The sequence below is a fragment of the Haemaphysalis longicornis genome, unplaced genomic scaffold, assembly GCF_048455015.1.
Source record: "Haemaphysalis longicornis isolate Haplotype H1 unplaced genomic scaffold, Haemaphysalis longicornis Haplotype H1 scaffold_3, whole genome shotgun sequence".
Taxonomy (NCBI): Eukaryota; Metazoa; Arthropoda; class Arachnida; order Ixodida; family Ixodidae; genus Haemaphysalis; species Haemaphysalis longicornis.
Genome location: NW_027526335.1, coordinates 34,741,797 through 34,758,857, shown reverse-complemented (window position 1 = coordinate 34,758,857; position 17,061 = coordinate 34,741,797). Strand labels below are relative to the sequence as shown.

General features: G+C 46.9%; 1 protein-coding gene and 1 long non-coding RNA gene across 8 annotated transcripts; both read right to left on the bottom strand.

The window, feature by feature from the left end:
* Positions 1 to 214: 214 nt before the first annotated feature.
* On the bottom strand, positions 215 to 13,187 carry LOC144174259 (serine/arginine-rich splicing factor 7-like). 7 transcript variants are annotated; one of them, XR_013323450.1, is made up of 6 exons: positions 13,038 to 13,135; positions 11,540 to 11,846; positions 10,826 to 10,993; positions 6,056 to 6,220; positions 4,138 to 4,248; positions 215 to 648 (listed from the first exon to the last, which is right to left on the bottom strand). XR_013323450.1 is itself a non-coding variant. In XM_077702853.1 (5 exons), exons 2-5 carry the CDS (start codon positions 11,776 to 11,778, stop codon positions 570 to 572), a joined length of 651 nt encoding a protein of 216 aa, XP_077558979.1. In that variant the 5' UTR covers positions 11,779 to 11,844; positions 13,037 to 13,187; the 3' UTR covers positions 215 to 569. The 7 variants fall into 7 exon arrangements, 6 of the variants coding, with proteins under 6 accessions (XP_077558979.1, XP_077558980.1, XP_077558981.1 ...); XM_077702853.1 differs by lacking the exon at positions 4,138 to 4,248 and having other exon boundaries at positions 11,540 to 11,844; positions 13,037 to 13,187; XM_077702854.1 differs by lacking the exon at positions 4,138 to 4,248 and having other exon boundaries at positions 11,540 to 11,751; positions 13,037 to 13,177.
* A 1,267-nt stretch (positions 13,188 to 14,454) lies between these two features.
* On the bottom strand, positions 14,455 to 16,734 carry LOC144174258 (uncharacterized). Its single transcript, XR_013323449.1, has 2 exons — positions 15,964 to 16,734; positions 14,455 to 14,680 (listed from the first exon to the last, which is right to left on the bottom strand). It is a non-coding gene; the product is annotated as an uncharacterized LOC144174258 (long non-coding RNA).
* Between the last annotated feature and the right edge of the window lie 327 nt (positions 16,735 to 17,061).

Sequence of the window (17,061 nt, the reverse complement as noted above, 5' to 3'; positions counted from 1 at the left end):
GCCACAAACACACACGATGCATCCAGCAGTAACATAACCCGCCCCCGGCGAAAGCTTGCTTTATTGGCGCACCTAGAGTGTGCTAGTTCGTACACTGATGTTGACGGTCGCCGTGGCGCCATCTAGGCGAGACCCCACACACTACAGCGCCATGTGCAATAAATGTCCTTGCACAAGCTCCTCAGTGATTATACACACAGCCACACACAGGAGCTTATGACCACACACTTTATTTGAGACACAAAGGCAAACGTATTGGTGGTACTGATGTCCTATGGCAAGATGCTTGTGGGCAGCTCGATGTCAGATTCTGTACTTGGAATGTCCCCCTGCGTAGAACAGCCCCACCAATTGCCCCCCCGCCCCCTCCCCCTAATGAACTTACGTAGCTGGATGACTAAAATGAAGGAATCCCAGAAGGAGACGATAAAGACAGCTTCTCTAAACTGACGGGACAGGGATGAAAGGACACGACAGCGAGTGGCGGAAGGGGAAGAACAGTGATGCCAATTGTCCACGATGATGCGACTGGTACCTGCACTCTTTCTTTAACCCACACACTCATGACTTCAATCAAGGCTTCCGTTGCGGGTGTCCCGGCGACTGGGGGACTTTGATCCACTGCGGCCCCTCTTGCCAATTGGGGACCTGGAAAAAGACAAAATTGACAGGAAGGAAAGTCCTCAGATTACACCGGGGACCCTTGAGACAGCAAGGCCTTCTTGTTTTTGCAAACACGCCACATAGGCAACAATGTAATATAACGATACGTATTACGAAATATTACCATTTTGCCATGAAAAAGTGCTCTTTAAACAGGCACTCATTTTGGATGCTTCTAGATGGTCCAATGAATGCAGTATCAGCCGTGCAAAGTAGGTTTGGATAATTCACTTGTCAAACCAACAAACGTTGACAACACTTGAAACACAAGGGAAATAAAGTTTCAGCTCCTTGCCATACATGTGGCACATTCAACACTACGAACCATGCGTACCAAGACATCCAAGCACAAGCTAAAGAAAGCAAAAGCTGATTACCCTCTTGTACAACCCAAACCACACTGATAATTTGCGACGTGGAGAGTGTACGTAATATACGAATTTCGACCTAAAATGCAGGTTCACCACAATGCATGCATCATTAAGTTACTAAATTATGATCTACCCCTTCAGAGCCATAAGCATAAGCTCAGAGCCATAGGCATAAGCAACTAATTTATGCCATTTGAGCGTCACAATTGAAACTAGCACTCAAGGAAAGACTGATCATAAGATCAAATAATTTTAGTGGCCAGCAAAGGTAAATGTTCTGAATATGTCAGATTCCTTTCCAAACATAATCATCCTGAGAGCAAAAATTATTACAGATTTAACCTTTAAAACTGCGCAAGAAGGATGGGACGGTTAGAAAAAAAAAATGATGGGCACAGCTGTCCCATCCTTAAGACGCTATTTTCCAATGAGTGAGTACGAGTGACGCTGTGTATGGACAAGTGTTCCAAGTCAGAATTTGAGCGAGTATTGCATGAATAATAATAAAAAAAATAGCGAACAAGTCTGAGCAAATGTTGGCAGTATTTCTGTTGCTTGTCTGGCAACAGCAAAATATACCTATCAAGTCAAGCCAGCTATTATTAGTCGAGTTCAAGGCATGTCAGATATACCCCTGCAGTGAAACGAAGTCCCACGGGGAGCATTTTGCCACTACCTCACATTTTGTACTGATAAAAGTGCCAGAAGCTTCTGTGCCAAAAGCTTTCAAAGCCAGGACTTCTTGAAAGCACCTCCATTATTCACAACCCGAAATACAACTACTATTTCCACAACACTGACAAAAAAAAAAAAAAAAAAAGTTTCTAGGGTTGCAGAATTAACAATCTAACATCACCACGGCCGCTGGATGAAAGGAACACTGACGTGCGGACTGCCGCGTGCCTCCAAAGCAGCGCGAGTGCGCCTAGAGCCAAATACTGCCACCGCGGCGCCACCGTTCCGGGACTGGTTGCGGAGAGCGTGGCCCGCGGGACGCCGGCTTTCGGGCCGCTTATTTCGAAGTGCGGGCTTATCATCGGCGTTCCACGCTCCACTTAAGGCATTTACCACCACTAATGTTACGCCTGTTCAAAGACAAACACGATTAGCCGTGGCCGAGCTTCATTTGGTCAAGATGGAAGTGAAATTCCGTTCGCAGCAGCAGCATTATGCGTTGATAGTGTGCCTTCTGTCTCGCATTGCTGTGTCGTTGTGTCTTACATCGCCCGGCATGCTCTTTGTGACCTCACGCCCAGCAGAGATTTACATTTTGTCTGCAAGCTGCGACTGCAGAGAATATATTAAAATTCAGGACAAACAGAAACAATGTTTTTGTAACGGGGCTTGTTATTTACGAGTGCCAGCAATTATCAATGTTAAAGACATAACCAACTTTTATGCAGGTTTTTCCTCGTGCACTAAATAAAACACCACAATTCATATTAATCTCACAGCACATATGAATTGATTACACGTTTACCTATGAAGTAATACTACTATCAGCTATGTCGGCCCTTGTTATTTTGACAATATATATATATATATATACACAGTTGAATGAAAAGCAATTCCAGTTTCTACCTGATATTCTTACTTGTTCCCTGTAGCCTAGAAAAAATTTAAGGAGAGCATATGGGATGTCCGAGTCAATGAAAAAAAAAAAAAAGGCAAGCTTGGCAAGCAAAATTTTTGCCCGGACACAAAAGAAAAAAGCGAAATTGTACAGAAATTCCAAAAATTGCCTAATAATGCGTAAGCATTCAAACACCGCTTTTCCATTTCACATTTTCTTCCTTTCTTTGCTATTTTAAAACAATAATCTACATCTTGAATACCATAACTATTAATATAGTTCTAACTGCGTGAATTACACATATTTGTGCAGATACAAGGCATTACACTTCTTGCATTACGTAGAGATTATGCTTGGGTACTCAAAAAAGAAAGCTGACGTAATAATAACTTGTATGAAAAGTTTCCTACGCTACGAAAATTGAAAATCGAATTGAAGCGCAGTATGTTCACAGAGCAAAACTACCGCAACGTCTTTAGAACGCGCTAATTTGAGAACATACTGGCGCTGCTCCAGGAGCCCGGCCGTTAGCTTCAGGGATAAATGCATATGGGTTTGAATCGGCGATGAAATAACGGAGGAAATGTACCTAGCGCTAGTTCTCATCGCAAAGTTTGAAAAATGCTTAGCAGCTAGGAGAGTGGACCGTACGCACTGTCTCTTGAACACAGCACGGTGCATTTATATTTCTTTCTATACAACCTCCGTAATCAAGTTTTCAGTAGCACGTTTAAAGGCATTGTCGTGCCTGCGAAAATGCAACAACCCAAATCTATATGCGCAGCAAGACATGATCGAGCCAGTATAAGAGTATCAAAAGACACGCATAGCAAAATGTCTAGTCTTTTCAAATCCTTTTTCAACCATCCTATCGTGTGTCTTCGTTTTACAAGGTGTGCATTCCGCCCGGCCAACATGTTTTTGCAAAGAAGTGCCTTTAAGGCAAGCTTTAATCCATCGCCGACAAATATTCATCGCTCTCCCGTGTGTCGAAACCGCGTTTCCCGAGAAAAGGTGACATTTTTGAAATTTCGGACGAATAAAGTCCCACCAAATACCTGCCGCTTGAACTGTAACTAATCAACTTGCGGCTTTAAACTGTGCAACGTGGTTTACGTGCTGTGTGTGAGACGTTTTCAGACAAAGATAACCGGTGGTTATCATCTTTTTGTTGAATAATATCTTTTTTTAACAATGTTGTCGAATATGGGGCATCTTTTTAGATTTGGTAGATTGAAAATGTATTGCCTAGATCTCATTCAAGAATTACTTTAACTTTTGGCTGCTTCAGTCACGGCCGGGCGGTTGGATCGAGCGACAGACTGGCAGACATACATACATACGGACAGACAGCTTTCGCGGTTGAGAAGCCCAGGAATGACAACATCTTTTAAAACCCGTGCGCTGGCTGTCTCTCAGTCGGCGCAAGCGCTTGCCTACGGGGCCGCCCCGCTCCGTCCCGAAATCAGTCCCCGAACGCTAGCGCAACGAAGGAGTCAAGTGGCGGCAAACGTAAACACCGCCACTCACGCCCTCGCCGTTGAAATCCGGGCGACGCGGCAGGCCGCACCTTGCGTGCGCTCTCATCCAGCGGCTGTGGCATCACCCTCCTTCAAATTCACTAGGTCACTCACAAGGGCACTACACATGACAGAAAGAAATGAATCACAAACACTGACCACGTACGAAAGCAATTTGATGTTTCGGAAATGGATACGGGATCCTCAATTCCGATTCCTGACCAGACAAACTTTTGTCAAACCCGTGACTATTTTATTTACACAATTGGATCGAAGTTTCTGCGAGGGCCAACCACAAATGAAGCTCAGAAAGCTAAACAAAAGGAAAATTGGCCATCAACATGACCATGCACCTGGTGCATACTGAATCGGCACATTTATGCCCTTTTAGTGGAGACAATTGTAATAAACCTTACTTCTTTCTTTCATGCGTTACCTCAATTGCCGCCTGGCACTCAAGACAGATCGATGCTTACTGTACTAGAATTACAAAAATTTGATAAGGACACAATTCATAAAACATTGAACTGCTAATCACCGAAAAAAATCATGGGCACCAAGTAAGGAATTCAAACATCATAACCACTGCAGTTAAAAGAGCAACCAATTCCAATCGTAACGATACCATCAGCATGGCCCTTCTGCCAGATGCAGTTCGGGTCATGAACATGGGTGGAATACATGGCAGGCACAGTGTTTAGTGTCTCCACAGCTGTAACAAGCTTATTTCGGAAGTTTAGGTCCCGATAGTTTGCTTTGAAGGGACACTGACGTATATTTGTCAAACACATACTGGTGGAAGCACTGGCTTTGGGCTCAGCATGGCACAGGCAAACGAACTGTACCGAAAGTGGCTCAATCGGCACAGCTGTCTCACCCCTGGCAGGCTCCCAAGTGTAGCATCTTAGCCAGTGTTGGCAAATCAGAGTAGGAAGCTAACACAATGGGAACAATACCTTGAAAAGCTTTTTTTTCTAGGCAAAAAATACCTGAAAATCTGCCAAAAGAACTCGGGGCACAATCCCTGCATCTTAGAATTAATTCTGGTAACAATTTTTATAAAGCAAGAGAAGTAACACCATTTAGTGCTTGTCGGATAATTCCATTTCACAATCCGATTCACTCACATTCATGCGACAATTCATTTTGGACACAAATTTTCAGCCACTGAAGTGGATGTAAAAAAGGGTTAAAGAAAGAAAAGGCAAAGTAGGGAGCGGTCGTCATTGAATTATTCTTGCGATTATATATCATTTGATTTTTCTTGTCAAGACATCACCACCGAACAGTCAATTTATTCCGAATAGCATGACTGGGGATAGTCTTTCGAAAATAGCAAATCGGGTAAAACCATTTTGTGAGTGCGGTGTTTTATATAAAAGGCCACTGCTGGTTCAATTTGCTATTGGGACTGCTCGCAACAAATTTGCAAAAGCTTCGGCTTCGTATTTAGCACTACAATGCAACTACCCAGGTGCGAGCTTAGTTGCCACAGTTCACTTACTGCCACTGTGCATTCACCGTCGTCGCTGTTCCCTGAAGCAAACGTATTGCATGGAACGCAAGGATATAGGCACCTATTTCCTGTGATAAGGGCTCTAAGATAAGGGTCAATCATCAGATACGAGCTGAAACAATAGCAGCAGCATCTCATTGCCATCAGCTCTTCATTCTTCCCAGTTTTGCTTCCGACACCTCGACACTTTGCAGCGATTACGTGCTTCTTGCGGGCCTTTTTCGGGGACGAATAAGGCCACTCACATTACACCAATTCAACGCAATGTGACCAGAGTAAAAAGAGTCGACAAAGCCACGCCCTCCACCAAAACGAGTGCTTGTCCACCTGACACACAGTGCAGCCAGCATGCACCCAGAGCCCGAGTCGTGGTGTGCGGTTACCTGTAGCAGCCACGCAGAGGGCCACTCACCGGCTGCGTGAGCGGCTGCGAGATCCGGCTGGCGGCGACCTCCGAGGGGACCGGCTCAGGGACCGGGACCGTCCGCCGCCACCGCGGCGGGGGCTGAACGAGCGGCTGCGGGACCTTGATCGGCTTCGGCTGCGCGAACGACGCCCCCGGGGCCACGACCTGTCACTGGTGCCGACAGACTCGTGCGTCACAAACACGTCGTCACAGCTCGGCCCTTGTCTGGCCCCCGCTGCCCACCAAAGCCTCACAAAGCCTAGCACCAGCACGGAAACTACAAAGTCAATGGCTACCCTATAGCCTTTGAAGCAAGATAAGAGACAAATAATAAATGAACAAGGTGTCCCTGGTGCTGTGACACACAATAGAGCACTGCATGGGCCCAAGCTGACCTGAAAGCCAGGGCCACCCCAAGTCGATTATCAGCGGGTCCAGGCCGGGCTAGGGCTTGAATGCACAGGCCCGGCTGTTAATGGTTCTGACATGATTTGTAGAAAAGAGCAGTAAAAGGAATGTTCCGAGTTCATTTTTACGCACTTCTAGATGTTAGTTGTATGCATTTTTTTTTTAAAGTGTTTTGCTAGGCCTGTTACTCACTACTGTAATTTTAATGGGACTTCATGTACTGCATCAAGATTTTATATTTTGGGGTATAACATACCAACCACATGATTACAAGGAATGCCCTAGCGGAGAAGGGATTTATTCCGACAGCCTGGGGCTCTGCACCTATGTTTATGTACACGTGTTTAAGATGTCGCAACCATCAAAATGTAGCTGCCGTGGCCGGGAATAAAACTTGCGTGCCAGAGAAACACCACCGCTGAGCAACCACTGCAGGTAAAATATTTCAATGCCCATAAATACTCGTGAATTCAAACGTGGAGCTAAAAATTTAAGCAATACTAAAGAGAACCACATGAAGTTGCCAAGAATCTGGTCATCAAAGGTGATGGTGTCTCTCAAACAAGAATACGAGCTATTATTACGCCAATGTGATGTGAACTGCCAATGGTGTAATACCCGTGCTACATGAGCGTTTTGAAGGCCTTTCGATTGAATGTCATTTGACCCAAATGCTACCTTTGAAATGCTACAGAATGTTTTTCAAAGGCATTTTCTTAAAATTCCGTTTGAGTCGAAGAAGCCTTTGGGAATCTCAAATGCCGTTGAAATGCGAATGCTTGCACTGTCGCATGCAGTTTCTGGGTGCCGTATTTATAAAAATTATTATTTACAAGTAAAACTGTTTTTTGAAAAGCTAGCTCCTAATTACTTTTTGTTTGTTGTTGTTAACTATCCCTTGGTCCACGATTACAAAGTCCAAGATTACAGCGGCTACTACAAAAAAAAAAAAAAGCCTACGTTGTGCATTTTTACTCGTGTATGTGGGTTATAATCAATTTTGTCACTAATAACTGCACTTTTTGGCCCATTTTAACTTTCAAATGAAATTTTTTTTTGTGATTTTACGGGAACGAAACTTTGCAGCAGTCACGACACCAAAACATGGCGGGCACATGCGAAAACTTTTAACTTTGGGAATTGTTGTGTAGATCGGCAAAACTCCTTGCAGTTTGAATGGCATTTGAAATTTCAAAGGCCATTTAACTAAAATGTCCTTTCAAACACTCGTGTAGCACAGGTATAAGCTAAAGAACGTGTGCTTTTTAACACCAATTTCTTGAATTTCAGTTTATGACGTGCTTGTACAGACTAGATGCTTGTATATTGCCCGCTATGAAGACACTACACCTTCAGCACCTAGGCCCAGGCCTGGTCACACACACGCGGGCTCTCCCTAGGCTTAAAAATAAATGAACGGGCCCGGGTCAGGCTCACTTATGGTCGCCCGGGCCCAGGCCGGGCTCGGGCTAGGTGTAACTGGCCCAGGTCAGGCCGGGGCCTTAAAAATCAGGCTCGTGCAAAGCTCAAACACACAACACTAGATGCACAGGACAGAAAGAGTGCAGTAAAGCAAATGGGAGAACTAAGTGGCAATGACAGTCTTCCAATAGGTAATCAGAGCTGGGGCAGAATTCAGAGTTGTGCCAGTTACCAAGTGTTTAAAGTCACGATGCAGTTCCAGTAATGGGGCATCTGACGTATGTGAACCAACGCCCTCACACACGACACCGCCTGCATTCAGCCAATTAGGGTGCGCTCAAAGAGGACATTTAGTATCAGACAAAACCCCTGGATTCTGCCCCTGATGAGCAGCAAGCCAAACGAGATAATAATGCAGTGCTGACAGTCTCGCTGCCAGAACAACCATGCACGATTGCAGCAGCTGCCTTTAAATCTGCCTAGCTAAAACAGACATGCCACCCTCTTTTTCCTGGCATTTGGGCCCTTTTACACTTTTGGGCACAGATAATGTGTAAACTATGTCTTAGGATGACTGGGCAAGACTACAGATTTTTACAGCTAGATAACTAGATGCCTCATTGCTGAAATCATCACATGACCCTACAGTCAATGCCACTCTGTGTCCATGCAGTGCACGAAAACAGGCAAAAGGAGGGAAGACTTTTCGGCCATAGAACCACTCTTCACAGCTCTTCTGGCATTTCCTTCATTGTCAAACAATCCCTTGTTTGTATAGAAGTAAAGCCTAGCATTCCCCTTCTGATATTTTGCTTCTCTAACAAGAATCACAAAGCATATGCAAAAAAGTCAGAGTATGGTGCAATCTGGACACCCCAAACTACCATGTGACCAATCAACATATGGCAATTGCATATTTTATGTATGCAGGCTGTCGTTTTCTCACACGCTTAAACAAGCTCTGCCAACGCACTGTCTCGGCTTATGAGGCATAAAGCAAAAATACATAATCTAAACACTAATCTGCCTTTAGCTGTTTTTTAGTTTTCTTTTAGCTTTTAGTTGTTTTTCCACCTTTAGTGTCTCATTACAAACACTGCTGCTTGTAACTACACTCATTAAATATCTTGCACAATCAACTTGGCATTAACTTATTAGAAGTGAAGAGTGAATCGTTTCCTTGTAATGGGGCGGGAGCACTGAATTTTGTCGCCAGCAACAAGCTTTTGTGCTTCATGCCTGCAGCACCAACAAGCACTATTAATCCCTTTGTACAACTGCAGTAGTACATGTGGAGACGACGCACACAATCTGTGCACATTTGCACTGCACTGCCTCTCCCAAGATCTATTGCCAGCATTCTGGTGTCCAGAGTACAGAACACAGTGATGTAACCAACCCAGGAATGGGTGCAGTTTCTCCATTCCTGGCTCTGCCTAGCCACTAGGCAGAGCTTCTCTACATCCCACACTGATGGGCCTTGGAGCATTCAGCTTTGTTTCATAGCTTTCCAAAAGTCAATAGGCAAAATGACCACAAAAAAGTGCAAATATCGTTGTTCAAAAGAATGTGCTGACTAGACCTAAAGATCTTGTAAAGCAAAGTAGAGGGTACTGCTAGACATAAGGATTGCGCTCCTGCTGTAGTGCACCCAGAGGACAGCAACCTTCGGCAGTCGGTGTCGCTGGTACCAGCTTAGAAGTGTGTACACACTGAACGGTGCAACTTTTGACAGGTGATCTCGGTTATCAAATTGTTACTGACTGAAGGGCAGTTGATCCCGCACAGGTCACACTTTGGCAACAAAACAAACTTCATATACTGCTGAAAAATTTCCCCATGCCACAAAAATCCTCCACCCAAGGCAATGTGCACTCCACCCCCAGCTACCCGATTCCCAATCCAACGAACCCCGCATCCACCTCAGCACAAAGGCAGCTCTCGTGTGGCCCCTCCTGTCCATGCGGCTTGCCCAAGCCGAGGCGAAAACCACCCCACCAGTCGGCCCCAAAGTCCCACCCAGAGGTGCCCAATGCATCCTTAAGCCTTCCACACAATTCACCAGGGAACATGCCCCCTTCCACAACCACCCAAACCCGAGGGCGCCAGCCTTGACCCCCACAGAGACAGCCACCGTGACAGGGCCCCACGATGGGCTCACAGAACCCTCGCACACTCCTTGGGCCAGAAGTAGGGAACACCGGACCCGGGGACATGACTCACCTTGGGCAGCAGCAGCTGCAGCTGCCGTACACTGCGCTGACAATGATCTCTTGCCGCTAGTGGCAACTCTCTCTTCCCGACAACTGCTCAGTAGTAGTAGTGGATGTAGTAGTGCGCAGTAGTAGTAGCGTGTGACCGCCCCCACCGTGTGTCTAGCAGGCTAGCAGAGGAAGGGCTGTGCTGCCGGTCGCTGCGGCCCCCTTTTCGCTTGCAGAGGAGCAGTGTGACTCTCAAGATCATCTCTTAGCTGCCCTTTAGGAGCTGCAGCAGTAGCGGGACGAGTGCTGGCGTCGCGTGCTGCGCTGCCAGCCACCGCCGACTCAACCGAAGCCTCTCGGGCGCTGACATTTACGACAACGGGGCTGAGGCTCAGGCCTACAAAACACGGGGCACCACCGTTACTCGCCGGAGAAACATGCGCCGCGCACCACAGACACACCACTTCAAAGCCTGCCCCCTCTCGAGCTACGAAACTAGGCATGACACAGGCTGCTCAAGACAAAACAAAGGCTCTCCTGCACTGGCACGTCTAGCAACAAGGTTATCTAGGAATCAAGGTGCTGACTTCCCCAGCAGAACACTGTTCACTGCATAAGCTAGAACAAACTGTGCAATTCTTCTTCCCTCACCAAAACAAGGCCTAACATAATAGATAAATAAAACTATGCTCCCACAGTGCTCAAATGTTCACGCCAAAAGTGGACTGATGAAGGTTGCCCTTACCGAGAAGAATTCCTGCGGGAGTACACCCGGCAGTCTCTAGCGTAGTGTCCTCTTTCTCCACAGTCGTAGCAACGGTCGGTCGGTTGGAAGGGCCGCGAAGAGCCACGGTAAGAGTTGCGCGACTTTCCAGTGGACAGCTCTACACGCACACGTCGGCCACAAAGCATTCTGAAAGAGTACAGTGCCTTTGTGAGCGAAACTGGAAGGTTTCACCACACCAACAAACAGCCATGCATCCATCAGGCCACACAGCACCAATTTAAGAAGTATTCCATTGCAAAAGTGAAACTTTGTCAATGGAAGCCACATGGGAACTTTCCAAAAAGAGTAAACCAGTGAAGTTTGCTTTTTTTAGAGCATACCACACACACAGCGTCATAACTGAGAATTGAATAGGCAGGGTCAGCACAAACTGGTTTGCAACGATAGATTGGTTGATTTAGGGGGTTTAATGCACCGAAGCTGCACCTGCACTTTGCGGTGCACTGTAGAGAAGGGCTCCGGTCTGATTTTGACCGCCTAGGGGTCTGTAACCCGTGCCGAAAGCACAGCACGGGAGTTTTCGCTCTTGGCCACAAATCAGAAAAGCACTTTTTAACGTAGAAATTCATCATTTCAGATCACGTTACAATTTGGCACTAAATTTCTCAGCCCGTTTTGTCAAGATTTGCAGTCATACGTAGCATGAATCAGCTGTAAGGCCACCCCACTCACTTGCCGTCCAGAGCACGTGTGGCGTCCCGTGCGTCCCGGGGGTCTTCGAACTCGACAAAGGCAAATCCAGGCGGGCTGCGGGCCACCCAGACATTGCGCAGGGGCCCGTAGTAGCCAAAGGCCTCTTCCAACTCGTGCTTGGTGCCACTGTTGCCCAACTCACCCACGTACACCTTGCAGTCAATGGGACACGTGTCCCTGTAGCGAGCCATCTGCGGAGAATCCCGGGAGGAGGACATTTGGGTTGTGGGGCGCTGCTGCCGGCGGGGGCTAAAGCTGTTCACAGGACATCCACTGCAGCTGTCCTGGTGGGTACGACACACACACACACACGCACACGCCGTTAGCGACACACGCGCCGCCCGCACAGCTGCTGCTCGGACGAACCCTGCCCCTCCCCGGTGTTCGATGGAACGCCGTCAGGCAAGCGCAACACAGGGGCACACACACAAAATGATGAAACACGCGCATGCCAGCATGGAAAGCACCTGTTTCTCGCGATTTCAAACCCTCTCAGGCTCCTGCCAGGTTACAGTTTCCATAACAGAGGGCGACTCGGCCACCTTTCTGAGCAACGTCAATATCTGCCCCCACACAAAAAGAGGACGCTTAAAAGAACAGTAAACTTTCAGTACATGACATTTTGCACGAACTGTAGCGGCTTGGTTTCACATTAGGGAAAATGTGCGTTATGGCGTGATACAGTTTCACCACCGCAAGCGGGTGTTGTAAATGTTCAGCAACATGTTCAATGTGGCAGCACTTCCTGATCCACTTCGCGAGCGAGTACCGGATACGCAACTGCTCTTAACAGGAAATTCTCGTCTGCTCGTGAGTCTCGTGAGAGACTTGCACTTCCCTTCGCGGGAGTAAAGGAAAACAGTGAAGTCTACGTGGTGATCAGTGAAGCTTATAGCACTTATAGTACTAAACCCGCCGGCACGGCCAATGGTTTAACGGGCGGAGCGAACACAGCGTAGCGTAGAACCGCGTGCACTCGCTGACGCATCCCACCGTACTATCCTCTGGGTGCCTCGGGCACTCGCACATGAAGCGGCCTTTCCGAAGTTACACGCGCAAAAAACGAGACAATCCGACAACCGAGAAGATTATGATATTTCGCGCAAAGGACACGCAGCAGATCACATCAGAACGTTGGTTGCGAAGCAGATCATAAAACGGCACATGGCCGCCATATTTCCGCCGGCGCTGAACCACCAAGAGTTTTGAACGATCACCAATTCCTAGTAACTTGCGTGCACATATAATGAGTCGCGTCGTGTGGCTGATGATTCAATCGAGTACGAAATAATAATGTAGAAAACGAATGCACCAGTTTTTTTTTTACTCGATAGGCCTAAAAGCACGAAGTTCATAGCTGAAGATTTTATCTCAGAAAACCTCCCAAAACTTCACTTTTCCTTTGCTGCTAAAAAATTACACACGGCGCTTTAATAGGCCGCCGACGGAACAAGCAATCGACGTAAGGGTACTCACCTTTTTTTAAACGCGCAGCAAGCGAACGCAATTACTCGCTTCGCTGCAGAACACCAGAAGGCCAGGCTGCTATCCCAGAATGCAATGCGGCTCTGACGCAACCGCGCGATGCCTTGCGACGCAACTGACGCCACCATAAAAACGAAAAAAAAAAAAAGAAAAAAAAAAGAAAACTTCCTCTGTGGCGACTGTTGCAGCTGCTACAGCTGCGTGCACTATAAATCAGAGTGGTGCAGCTTTTTGCTGATGGCGAGTTTTGGACAGTGTAGGCTCGCTCTGTGGAGCGAATAACACACAGTAGTTTGCCCATGGACTCTTTCCTCCATGTGTTCGCGCTTCATTCTCGGTTGATCACGTACAATTTTCTAATTTTTTTCCCGCTTCACCTGCTGCTCTTGACAATCCATACCTAACGTGAACAGACGTCCGTTTTGCGACTGTGGTCCCGCTGTCCCGGCAGCCTGCTTGTGGGACGGTCACGGTATTTTGTTTCGCTCTAGGCACTATAGTTTCGCCTTCGGCCGATTCAAGCGCTGTGTCACAAATGAAGAGCTGGAATGAATAAAAGGGGCGCTAAGCAGACGAAGACGAAGTAGAAACACACACAGAAAATTCAAAAAGATTCACTAAGTAATGCGATTCTTATTTTGGCACCTCACCAAAGCCCTCCAAAAGTCTTCATTTCTTAATATTTTTCTTATTTGTTGTTGTTGCGCATACCCAATCAGGGGATCGGACAATTAGCACAGGAAGATTAAAATAAATGGAATTCTTATCTAATCACGAGACGTTAAGAGTTTTGGTACCATAAACGACAGAAAAAAAACTGGAAAATCAAGGCGAGGCCTAGCTGCAGTGTGACCAGCGCAGGAGGGCAGAGCATGCATCCCGGCGGCAGAACCCCATTTCGGATGCCCCGAACGATAGTAGAGCCGGCACTGCTAATCCCCAATTGCAAAGCACGGCACCTCCAGAGTCCAGGGACTGACGTCTGAGTCGTAAAAAACGTCGACATGGCAATTAAGAGGTAGCGTTCTACCCAAGCAACCAAATTTGCTTGGCCCAACCATGGGCCATCAGGCGTTGGCCAACCTGGCCGACGTTGGCCCGGGATCGGCAAAATAGGTTGGGCCAACCGTGGGGATTGACACTGGCCTCCGGCAGGCCAACCTATGGCACCAAATGTTGGGCCTACTTCACTGGCCAACCTGGCGAACCTCGGGCCACAGCAGGGCCGCATATGTTCCGATGGCGGGTCGTCGTCGGCTCTTCATCGGCACCTCCATGGCAATTCTTTTTGCTGGCTAGTATAAAATACTACCAATAATTTGTTTTTCTTTTTTTTTTACAAAGCCAGGACGGACTGGTAGCTGGTAAATGCAATCATGCAGTGGACCCAAGTAAATGATGAACAAAACTTTCCGTTTAGCATGTTTATTTGTTCAACTTTGAAATGAATGGGCCCACGCCCGCCATGCCGGGACTTCACGAAGGCGTAGCAGATATGTCTTGTTCTTGCACCTTTTGTTGGCGCCTCTCGCTGCTGCCCCCCTCCCGGTCTTGAGCCCCAATGAGCCACTGCTTGATCACAACGTTGGTTGCATAGTGCGACACTTCGCGGTGGTTGGCCCTCGAGCAATTGACCTGCAAATTCAAAACATTTCACAGCAAACATTTTTCTTTTGTCTGACAGGGAAAAAAAATATTCTATGCATTATAGCTTTAGCCAGAAGTTAGACGAAATCAGTTTCCACCAAGAAAAGAATCGATATTGGGGCAAGTTGGTGCACTCTGTTGAACAATTCCAGGCGCAGCTCAGAAAATATATAGACACAAGGAAAAAGGCACAATATTTGGCTTTACATTTACTTAACGCCAACAGCAATTATTCTGTCCACCTAACTTCAACCTGAATAAAACTGCCTAAATGAAGCAACAGTCACCCCTTCAATTTTCTTGAAGCCAAGCATGTATGACGGCAATGTGTCAAGGCAATGATTAGCTAATATTATGCCTGCTCCTGTGCTGCAAGCTTTAGGAGACTGTTGGCGAATGGATGCATTATTTACGGTGCTATAGAGGTGCAGCAGCCCGTAGCTACCATCATCCCTTACTAGCCTTAAAAGTTTTGTAGTTTTTTTTTTTATAGCATGCAAGTGAAATCGCGATTATGTGCCATTCGGTAAAACTAGAGCTTTAAAAAGACAGCATGCAAACAAATATTCCGTAGCTAACGACAGACCGTCCGCACAAGTAAAAACCTCCCACTAAACGCAGTAGACTTGCTAAGAGGAGTTATACAAGCAAATTAACAAGTATTTGGCGACGAAAGCCCGCTCTACATGGGGCGAATTTCGCCAGCGAATTCACAACTGCGGCGCCGTTCGTGCGACAAAACGATCTATTCTCGTTGACTTGGCAAGTTGCCAAATGTTTGGAATAGCTAAACTTCTACCGTGAATGCCTTTTGGTATTTGGCAAAATGTCGCAGCACTGAAAATATTAAAACAGTTCGTTTTTCCGCACGAGCGGCGCCGCAGCTGTGAATTCACTGGCGACATTTGCGCCACGTAGAAAGGGCTAAACGTGACACCAAGAAACGCCAGTAAACGTGAATCCAAGACACGGCAAGAACAAAAACCAAGCAGACGTCAAACACCTTAGGCCTGTCAATGAGGTAAACTAAGCTCTGCTGTTGAGTCTCATGATGGAATAAAGTTTATCCCTCTTTCTAAACAGGTGCTAAACGTGGTCTTGTAACCAAACAAAAAAAAAGCACCGTAAGGCTCAACCGGGTTACACCACAATCACAACCAATCCGCAGAAAATATAACGCTCCGGAACCTCCTCAGCCTTCAGAGGCTTCGCCTGTGTGCATTGTGTTAATTTGTGCGGTTATTTTAAATAAAAATGAATAGGAAACTTACCTCAGCAGCCACAACGAGGGATCCGGAAAGAGCTTGCTACCGCGACCGCGGATTGCTGAATGCTGAATGCTGATGCTGATGCGGAAATGCCAGTGGCGCCAGCAGCGCCACCGATCGGCGCGGCAGAGAGTTGTACCAGATCGAGGCAGTGTCAACAGCTGTATTTCGACCGATGTTCTCGTATTTGACCAAAAAAAAAGACGTCAAGTTTTGTTTGCAGCTATTAACCATTGGGTATGTTTGATGTATGCAGGACATATGTCTAATTTTTAGCGCATGTATTCACACCAGGAAATATGGCGTAGCATTCTGCACGGATGACAACCGCACAAAAATATATTTTTAAACTTATCTTGCCCCCACCACCAGTAGATGAAGCGTGCTACTATTTCAAAAGTACAAAATAAAGGCCTAAAGGCTATGAATATTGGGGGCTGTGCTGGTGGCGGTTGTGGTTGGCCGTGTAGCTTGACCCGAGGTTCGGTTAACTTCTCCATCGCTCTTACACGTGAAACGCCGCGGAAAAAAATAAATAAAAAAAAAAACGGCCTTCGCCAAACGTCGTTGGCCAACCAAAGCCCGAGTGGTTGGCTGCAGACCGCAGCCCAACGTATAACCGTGTCTTGGCAAAACGTCCTCGGCCAACCTGAAGCCCGACTGGTTGGCTACACACCACAGCCCCACGTTTGACCAGAACCGGCAGGCCGACTCCACTGGCCACCGACCAGCACCCACTGTGTTGCCAATGGTTGGCAGTCGGCCAAGGCTGCTTGGGTATAGACTCGTTCCAGATCGACAACGTATGGCTGTAATAATCACCTCTAAGTTGCGTGAAGGGCACCATTCAGGTTTCCATGAGAATTTAAGATGATTAAAATATCTTAAAACGACAACAAAACTGATTCTTGCTGTTCCTGGAGTTTCAGCATCCTACCGTACCTAGCTGCGGTGGTGTCGCCCGTCTACAACAGGCCCAGAAAGTGCAATCCTTGGAGAGTCGACGGTCTCGTTGAGTGTGATCCCCGCATGAGGAACCCAAAAAAGGTCAATTTCAGTGAGGTAAGGTGGCAGGAGTGACCGAAACGTCCGCAGAAGGGG